At 53.3% G+C, this 8911-nt stretch overlaps 1 protein-coding gene across 2 annotated transcripts in view; it reads right to left on the reverse strand.

Moving 5' to 3' along the window:
• The window catches only part of OTOF (otoferlin), a 92635-nt gene that overhangs the window by 24260 nt on the left and 59464 nt on the right, over positions 1–8911 (reverse strand). For both annotated transcript variants that reach the window (XM_032391664.1, XM_032391663.1), the window contains exons 9-11: positions 6510–6641; positions 2493–2555; positions 2021–2105 (exon numbers count right to left, since the gene is read on the reverse strand). In XM_032391664.1, coding sequence (XP_032247555.1) covers positions 2021–2105; positions 2493–2555; positions 6510–6641 — 280 coding nt within the window. The remainder of the gene's footprint in view (positions 1–2020; positions 2106–2492; positions 2556–6509; positions 6642–8911) is intronic.

Consider the following 8911-nt stretch of genomic DNA (forward strand, 5'->3'; position numbering starts at 1 on the left):
GGGAAGCATGCTTCCAACGACTCCCTGGCTGGGTAAGCAACCAGGGACTCATCAAGAGGGCCAGGCCAAACCAGAGACCATCAGAGTGAAGACCTCAGTGCCCTAACTGAAGGGGCCGTGTGACCTCAGGCTCCCATGAAGGGGACCAGGCCCAGGAACAGATTCAGAAGCAGCATCAAGGGGCGCCTGGGTGGCTCGGTCATTAAGCATCTACCTTCGGCTAGGGTCATGATCCCAGGGTCCTGGGATCGAGCCCCGCATCGGGCTCCCTGCTCCGCGGGAAGCCTGCTTCTCCCTCTCCCACTCCCCCTGCTTGTGTTCCCTCTCTCGTTCTCTCTCTGTCAAATAAATAAATAATAATAATAATAAAACACAAAAACAAAAAAACCCAGCAGCAGCAAATCTGGCGGTGGGTTAGCTCAGTGGAGAGCCTGGACTCTGGGCCCACCTGGACCCGGGTTCACATCCTTTTCCTTTCCCTGGACCAGCTATGCAAGCTTGCGGGCCTGCTTCCTTCCCGTGAAATGGAGTGATGTTGCCTGCAGGGGCTGGTCAGGGCTAGGCCTGCGGGCACGGCGTGCGTGGCCCGGCGCCTGGCACTCAGCGGGCGCTCTCTGAGTGGCAGTGGTCTCCTCTCCAGGACTCCACTGTCGGGACGCCCAGGGGTCCACGTCAGGCTCCTTGCTGTCTCTCCACACCCCTGCCGCCGGTACTGGAGGTGGGGGGCAGTGCTCAGCCCCGGGCTGGAGCACCTCCTCCGGGATGCCTGTGAGATTCCACTGCCTGCAGCTGGGCATGATTCCTGGGAAGTGCCGGGTCGCGGACTGGCCCTCTCCCCCGCTCCCAAAGATGCTAATGGTCACTAGGGTCACCCTCTGCTGAGGACGACAACGTGTGTGTGGCAGGGGAAAAGGCGCTGGCCTGGCACCCAGGAGACCAGGTTCCACTCGCACGGGTTCTGGGCAAGTCTCTTCGTAACCCTGGACCTCTTCGTCATACTGACACTGGACACTGGACACTGGAGACACTGGACTAGATGTTTTAAGGTCTCTGGTGGCTTGAATGTTCTAAGATTCTGTGATGTTTATGCGTTTAATCTTGGGTTTGGACTCAATTCCCTAGTCTAAGTCACAGAGCGTGCACCAGCCAAGTATCCATTAAGTTGAACCATAAGAAATTGCCCATTTGTTGAACCTAATAGTTTAGTGGCACTTCCAAGCTACTTAACTTGTCCTGGCTTCATTTATCTCATCTGTAAAATGGGAAGAAATGCTGATGCCTCCTCCCTCGCTGTTTTGTGAGGGTCAAATGTGACACTGGAGAAATGGGACTGTCACTGCCAAAAGGCCTGATGGAGTCATTACTGCATCCTGAGTGGTGGGTTCACTTCAGGGACATGACGTGGGGCCCGGTGCCAGGTTGCATGCCAGTGGTTCCTGAGCTGGCCGTGGGCTTGGTCGTCATCTTGGCCTGGCCTGTGCCTCACAAACCCTCTGGGCCTCCCCTTGGGGTTCCCTCGCCAGCCCCATCCGGTGTTGGCCCATGGGGACCCACGTTGCGGTGAGTCAGCCACAGTCCCACATGGCTATTCTCTGGAGGCCTGGGGCCCTTGATGGATGGTCAGTGGGCCCGGCATCCCTCAGAGGCTGCCACACTACATTTGTGTTGAGGACAGTGTGGCTCAGTGGGTGCCCTGGAGTCACGCAGCCTGATTTCACCCCAGACCAACTGGGTGATGGTGGAGCCCCAACGCTTCTCTGAGCCCCAGGCCCCTCGAGTGTAAAAGGGGGTGATGCCGCACACCCAGAAGGGCTCCAGTGAATCCAGCGGCCTGAGCACAGGTAGTCACTGCATCCGTGTGCAGACTCGACACCCATCCCTCCACACCCCCTACGGCCTCACACTGAGTTTACGGTCCTGGCCAGGCCGGGCCCTGGGGCTGCCAGGGTGGGAAGGACGGCAGGGGCCACACTCGCTGAGCCGCGGTCACTGACGCTAACCGAGTCGCGCAGCTACTCACCAGGCTGGGAGTACACGGTTCCCACGTCCATTTTGAAGGACCCCACTAGGGTGCCACTGCGCAGCAGGTTCTTGGAGTGAATCACCTTCCGGGCAGAAGCACCAGCCCCCAGTCAGGCCGGGCAGGGCAGAGGCTTTCCATGGGGTAGGGGTGGGGTGGTCTGATGGTGGCACCACCTGCCTTTCTGGGGAATGGAACTTTCCGGTGAAGTGGGAGGGCATTTGCAGGGCAGGGACGGCTTGCTGAGGCTCAGCATGAACCCCTCTTGCCCTCACTTTTGCTGGTTGCCAGGTACGGGGGGGTAGGTTGTACACTGTGCAGAGGTACCTGGTTAAACAGGGGAGAGGGGCCCAAACCAGCCTGTGCCCCACTTGCCCGGCTGTGTGTCTGGACATGGGGCTGCCTTTTAATGCCAATCCAGAGGGATGCCCTTTTCAAGTCTACACAAAGGTGCAGTTTGAGTTACACTCACCGAGATCTTGATGATCTTGTCGAACATGACGTCAGGAGAGACATGGAAGTCAAAGACGAAGTACTGGAAGGAGGGAGGACCCAGAGGTGCTGTCACTCAGCTGACAGCAGCCAACAGCCTGGGGCAGTGCCAGGCCCCTCCCTCCTGCCACTGCCTGTCTGCACCCCGGCCATTTCCCCTGAGCCCCGAAGTTCAGAGGAACAGCAGTGTAACCACTGGTCCTCCCTGACTGCAGGTGGGAGCTGGGTGGCTTTGGGCAACACATTGTCCGATCTGTTTCCTGAGCTGTAAAATGGGGGTAATGATACCCACCTCCGAGTCTTGTTATGAGGCTGGATGAGATTACAGATACCATAATATACACCACAGCTGTGCGGGCAACACAGACATTGCCCTTAAACCACAATGCTCCACTGCCTGGAAGTGTCCCAATTTCAGCGATGTTTAATTTGTAAAATAAGGTGTGAAGGACTTCATTTGCCGGAAACGTAAAATGCTCCGGGTGTGAGCTGTCCTCCGAAGCTGGGAGCTGCCCCTCCCCCCAGGGCCCATTTCTCCTGGCCTCAGTGTGCAGGTGCCAGGAGGGGAGAGCAGCAGAGAGGCCCCCGGGGGAGGGGGTGTCGAGATGTTGGAAAGGGCTGGGCAGTCAAAGGAGAGGGGTGACGTGGACTTGGGAGTTAGGGACAGCATGGTCCTTGATGACCCAGAGGGCAGTTTCAGTGGACAGGGGGCTGGAGACTGAGGTGTGCTTAGGAGGAGAGGCAGTGGGGACAGATCACGGAATCGGACGGTGAGTGGGAGGACAGAAAGGGGCGGTCACCAGGAAGTACGTGGGATTGGGAAAGGCGTGGCTAGATGGAGGGACAGATGGGAGGTAGACAGAGACTCCCTGTTCCTGTCCCTGAGCATATGGGGTTTTCCATCATTGTACTCGGAGAGAATATGCGAGAGTAGAACACCTAAGAGGCAAAGGAAGAGCCAAAGGAAAAGTAAAGGCAGAGTTGGGGGTGCTGAGTGGTTTGGGTGTGATGCCAGATCCTTTGGGAAGAAAAAAGAAAAACCATCCAGGGCAAAGGAGAGAGGTGGCTGAGGCAGAAGGAAGGCACCAGTGGCCAGGACCAGATGCACCCATGGAAAGGGGTCTTGGCCTGGTCTTGAACGGTCAGGCTGTATTGGGAGGGCAGTGGTTGTGAATCTCCCTTCACACGAAGACAGGTCTCGAGGCGAAGGCCAGGCCAGCGGCCTCTGACTCTGTCAGCCCTGGGAGAGCGAGCTAGCTAAATGAGCGCCAGAATTCTGCACTCTCTGAGGAGTCTATGGGCATATTCCTTGTGTGTCCTGAGCATATTCCCCTTTTCTAACCACTGAGAAGTCTGCTAAGTCATGCTGATGATTCTCATCTCCCTCTATTGTGTTTAGTGGAGTCAGAGGACAGTTCCTGCTCACTCAGACAATTAGCCCAGAAGCGGTACATCCCTGGGACCAAGGGTATCTTTCAATGAAGAGGAACGTGGCATAGGACAAGAAGCAAAAGGAAAGAAAGCCCTGCTCTGGGACCAGAAGAATCATGGGAAGATAGTTTTGAGGGGTTGTTCTCAAGGGGGGGGGTGATTTTAACTGCAGCGGGACATCTGGCAATGTCTGGAAACATTTTTGGTTGCTACAAGTGGGTGGGGGTCGCTATTGGCATCGAGTGGGTAAAAGCCAGGGATGCTGCTCAACATCCTACACTTCACAGGACAGTCCCCTACACCAAAAACTATCTGGCCCCAAATGTCCCTAGTGCTGAGTTTGAGAGACCCTGGTTTGGAGGAAACAGAAATTAAACAAATCAGAGCTACTTGGATTTGTGAGGAAGTACAAAACTATGATCAAGAACAGGGGCGCCTGGGTGGCTGAGATGGTTAAGCGTCTGCCTTCGGCTCAGGTCATGATCTCAGGGTGCTGGGATCGAGTCCCGCATCACAGGGAGCCTGTTTCTCCCTCTCCCTCTACTGCTCCCCCTGCTTGTGCTCTCTCACTCTCTCTGTCGAATAAATAAATAAAATCTTAAAAAAAAAAAGAACAAATTTAAGATTCACGTGAGTGGAAGGGATAGTCTTGGATATAACTGGAAAATGGTTTCTAGGCTGGATGTAGGCGTGGCCTGTCAGGGAAGACACTGTCACCTCTGTGGCCCCCATGTTGCCAGATGGGCTCGAAGTGCCGCACAAGCTCAGCAAATGTTTGTTTCTTCCTTCGGGTGAGTATCCATTCTGCAGCCCCAACCCCTCCAGGTACAAGCCAGGCTCTGGGCCGGGCCACAGCGATGCAGGAGACGGGGAGCCTCCAGTCCACCAGGGACAGAGACATGAAGGACCAACCACAATCCAGGGATGTTACTGTCACAGAGAAAGAAGCACATTGAACTGTGACGCAGAGAGTGCAGGTAAGGCCGCTCAGTGCCAAGGACACCTGGCCTGGGCTCTGGAGGGTGAGTAGGAGTTTGCTGGGGAAACAGTGTGGGAAAAGCAGCTCTGTTACCTTGGGAAGGAGGAAGCAATTTGAATGAAACATGAGGTGCATGAGGTTGGTGCCAGGTGAGGCCTTGAGTCCGCCAAATGTGGCTCTGCTGCTCTCAGGTAACTGTGGAAGGCCGGGGCACCTGTCTCCATATCCATTAAGGGAAAGTGGACTCTTATCTAGGCTGAAGCTTTTCCAGTCAGGGATGTGCCCTGATGTAAGGTCAGAGGCTGAATTTCCTGACTCCTGGGAAGGCTGCCACATGGGGCTGGGAGATGAGGGGGTGGGGTGGGTGTTTCTGAGCACGGATGTCCCAGCTCTGTGGGCCTGTGGGCAACCAGCTATGAGAACCAGGCCCACCTGGGGTAACACAGGACCCTGGCCTGGGTCCCTATGGGGGACAGAAGTGTGTCCAGGTTTCCTTCCTGAAGATGCCCAGCTGGGGGGCTCCCCCTAAGTTCAGGTGGCACCCTCAGCCCTCACCACTCCTCAGGACAGACACGGAGACACAGGACACAGATGCCTCACTCCCTGGAGCCACCAGGAGAAGCAGACTGGAGGTCCCTCCAGGAGAAGGAGGGCTAGAGCCCCCAGACCAGCGGCTTCTGTGTTCATCTGACCTACGCTCAGGCACCTGAAGGGCTTCTGGGCATCCCTCCCCAGAGCTGATTAAGTTCGTTCCCCACTGGAGCCCAGAGTCAAGCTATTGTGTCAGGGGTGGTCATATGAGGTGGCAGACAGAGTGCTGGGCTGAGGCTGACAGGCTGGGCCCTGCTTCATCAACAGTACTCTCTGTGCTCTTGGGTAAGGTCCTTCTTACACTGAGGCCTCAGTCTCCTCCTCTGTAAGATGGGGAGATTGAATTAGAAGGTCTCTGAGGGCCTTTGACCTCAGTGTGGCCTCAGATGGCTGCAAAGAATAGGAGCAGGAACCAGACCTTTTTCTCTCATACCCTAAGAATCAAGGCCAGTGCTCTGGAAGGATCCCCGTAGAGGTTCAGGCAGCATGGAGGCAGCCCAGCAGAGAAGGTGAGCACGCAGAACCCGACTCTGGCCCTTAGCACCCGGGCAAGGACTTTCTCCAAGAGCTTCAATGTCCCCTTGTGTCAAATGGGACTGAGGGCAACAACCTCCGACTTTTGCGGGGGCCAGAAGAGGGGGCGCACCTGCAGCATTTACAGGAGAAGCTGGTTCATGGGAACCACTCCTTAATGCTGCCACTGCCCCAAAGGGCTCTGGCCAGGCCTCACGGGGTTCACCCACAGACAGGGCCGGAGAAACAGTGGCCTCTGGCCAGAACACGGTCAGGGGGTGATCTAGACTCAGGCTTCGGAGGACATGGCACGGCACATCTGCGTGCCGGGGTTGTAACAGCGTGGGCCAAGGTCACCCCTGCTGGCAGCCCTTTGTGCCCCTCAACCCCTGCTGTTTCTGTTGGGCCTGGGTGGGCTGGGGCCCAGCCTCCCGCCACATGTAGGGAAGTCCCTTTCCCCACGTAGGGCCACAGGGCACTGACCTCATTGTAGTAGGGGCAGTTAGTGGACTCCTTCATGGACGTGCACTTCTTGTCATCACCCACCTCCACGCACACCACGGGGTCCATGTTCAAGCCCACCAGCTGCCGGGCCTCGATCACAGTGATGCTGACCTGCGGGCAGGAGAGGGAAGCCAGAGGTGAGCTTGGTGAGCCTGGGAGCGGGTCCTCCTTGAGCTGGGGCCCAGGAGCAGGGAGCCAGCACTAATCTGCTGTGGATCCGGGGCTCTTTCTCCAATAAGCCCCAGTGTCTTCATTTATAAAGCAAGGGCATGGGCTGGATCTCCTCTAAGTGCGTTCTAGAATTACCGGGAGGGAGGAGGGTGCTGGTTAAAAACGCTGGTGTCCCTGCCAAACTCCAGACCAAGCCAGTCCAACCTTGGGTGGGTGGGGCCAGGCATCAGTACTTGTATTTTTTTATTTTTTATTTTTTAAAGATTTTATTTATTTATTTGACACAGACACAGCGAGAAAAGGAACACAAGCAGGGGGAGTGGGAGCGGGAGAAGCAGGCTTCCTGCTCTGAGCAGGGAGCCTGATGTGGGGCTCGATCCCAGGACCCTGGGATCATGACCTGAGCCGAAGGCAGACGCTTAACGACTGAGCCACCCAGGCGCCCCCAAGCATCAGTACTTTTAAAGCTCTTGGTGGTTTCAAGTGCTTCCCCAGCCTCTGTGACTCCACCTTGTAGAGGGCTGCAAACCGTTTCCTGGGTTTCATGCGCTCAGAGATTAAGTTTTCTATGTCTTCATCAATGTGCATTTAATTTCGTGCTCAGCATCTCTCATTTTAAGATTGCAGGCCTCTGAGAGTTCTGTTTCTGGAATTTGGCCCCCTTTCCACCTTCCTGGTTTCCCCCTTTTGTTTAATTTCTTTGTTTGGGAGCCTGGGCCACCTTTGCTGGCTTGATGCTATGTGTTTTGTGTGCACTGTGTCTTTTCAAGTAGCGTCCAGCTCCATGGAATCTTCTATGCTGGGAAGCCCTTTTCCAGTTGTTCATTCATTCAACAAATGTTTGTGTATATATATATGGGGCAGGGAGGGGTGGTATGTGTGCATATCTTTTCTGAACCTTCCTTTTAAAGATTTATTTATTTATTTGAGAGAGAGAGAGAGATGTGGGGAGGGGCAGAGAGAGGGAGACAGAGTTCCAAGTAGACCCCCCACTGAGCACGGAACCCCATGACACCAGGCTCTAGCTCATGACCCTGAGATCACGACCAAAGCCCAAACCAAGAGTCAGATGCTTAGCCGACTGCACCACCCAAGTGTCCCTCCTGAACCTTCATTTTAAGCAATCAGTTCTTGTTTTGGATTAGAGGTGTTGGTCCCCATTGGGGTGCCCATGACAAAACAGAAAGAGGCATAAATTTGAGGTTGCTGGACTGGCATTGAGCCCCAGACCTTATACATGACCAGGTATGAGAGTAGGCCACCACGTAGGCTCACTGAGCTAAATGTAGAAACACCAGCTATCCATAGGTTGTGTGAGCTTTAAATGAGGTAATGTGTGTCAAAGTGCTTCATAAACAGTAGAAAGTTCTAGAAAATGTGAGCTATTGTTATAAATGGCTTCTCAAAGTCTCCCAAGTAGGTAGGGTCCTGTAGATGCTTACGATTGTTCCATCTGACTCTCTTGCACTTGCATTTTAACAAAATAACCTGTGCTAAGTTAGTGTTAGCATTTACCTCAGCTCATTCCTCTAATGAAACTGTGGGGGTTGCTTTTATACTTCTTATCTTGGAGACTTGGTATTTTCATCGCTGTGCTTTGATGCAACTTCTAAATATGATTTTACTCCAGAAAATTATTTTCCCTTTTCATAAAAAAAGAATAACCATGGAAATTATCATCCACTATGTCCATCAAAGTCTTATAAATATTCTGAAGGCCAAGAAAAATCCGCACATCAAAACTAATGATGTTAAGAAAAATAGAAACTTCAATGCCAATGAGAACATTGCCAAGAAAGTATACAGAACTGGAAACCGAACATTTACTAATTGAAGCAACACTTGAACCACGAAAGCAAGCATTTCTATTTGGAACTTGAAATGCCAAAGGGAATGAAGCTCAGAATCCAGAGCTCTGAAGAAGTTTAATGATCACCATTTCTTCAGGGAGCTAAAAAGGAAATAGAGCTAATTAACTTAGTTCTGAGAAGTTGACTGTGAAGAGAGTAAGCAGCCACTAGAAGTCCTTCCAGAATATTCTTGCACAGTAGTTCATAGAGTTTTAACCTCTATGAACCTTTTTATGCCAAAAACGTAAAAAAATCCCATATTTTCCCACAACTAACCCATCCTCTCCCCTCCATTAAAGAAAGAAAGAAAGAGAGAAAGAAAGAAAGAAAGAAAGAAAGAAAGAAAGAAAGAAAGAAAGA

This window comes from Phoca vitulina, unplaced genomic scaffold (genome assembly GCF_004348235.1).
Source record: "Phoca vitulina isolate PV1807 unplaced genomic scaffold, GSC_HSeal_1.0 scaffold63, whole genome shotgun sequence".
Lineage (NCBI taxonomy): Eukaryota > Metazoa > Chordata > Mammalia > Carnivora > Phocidae > Phoca > Phoca vitulina.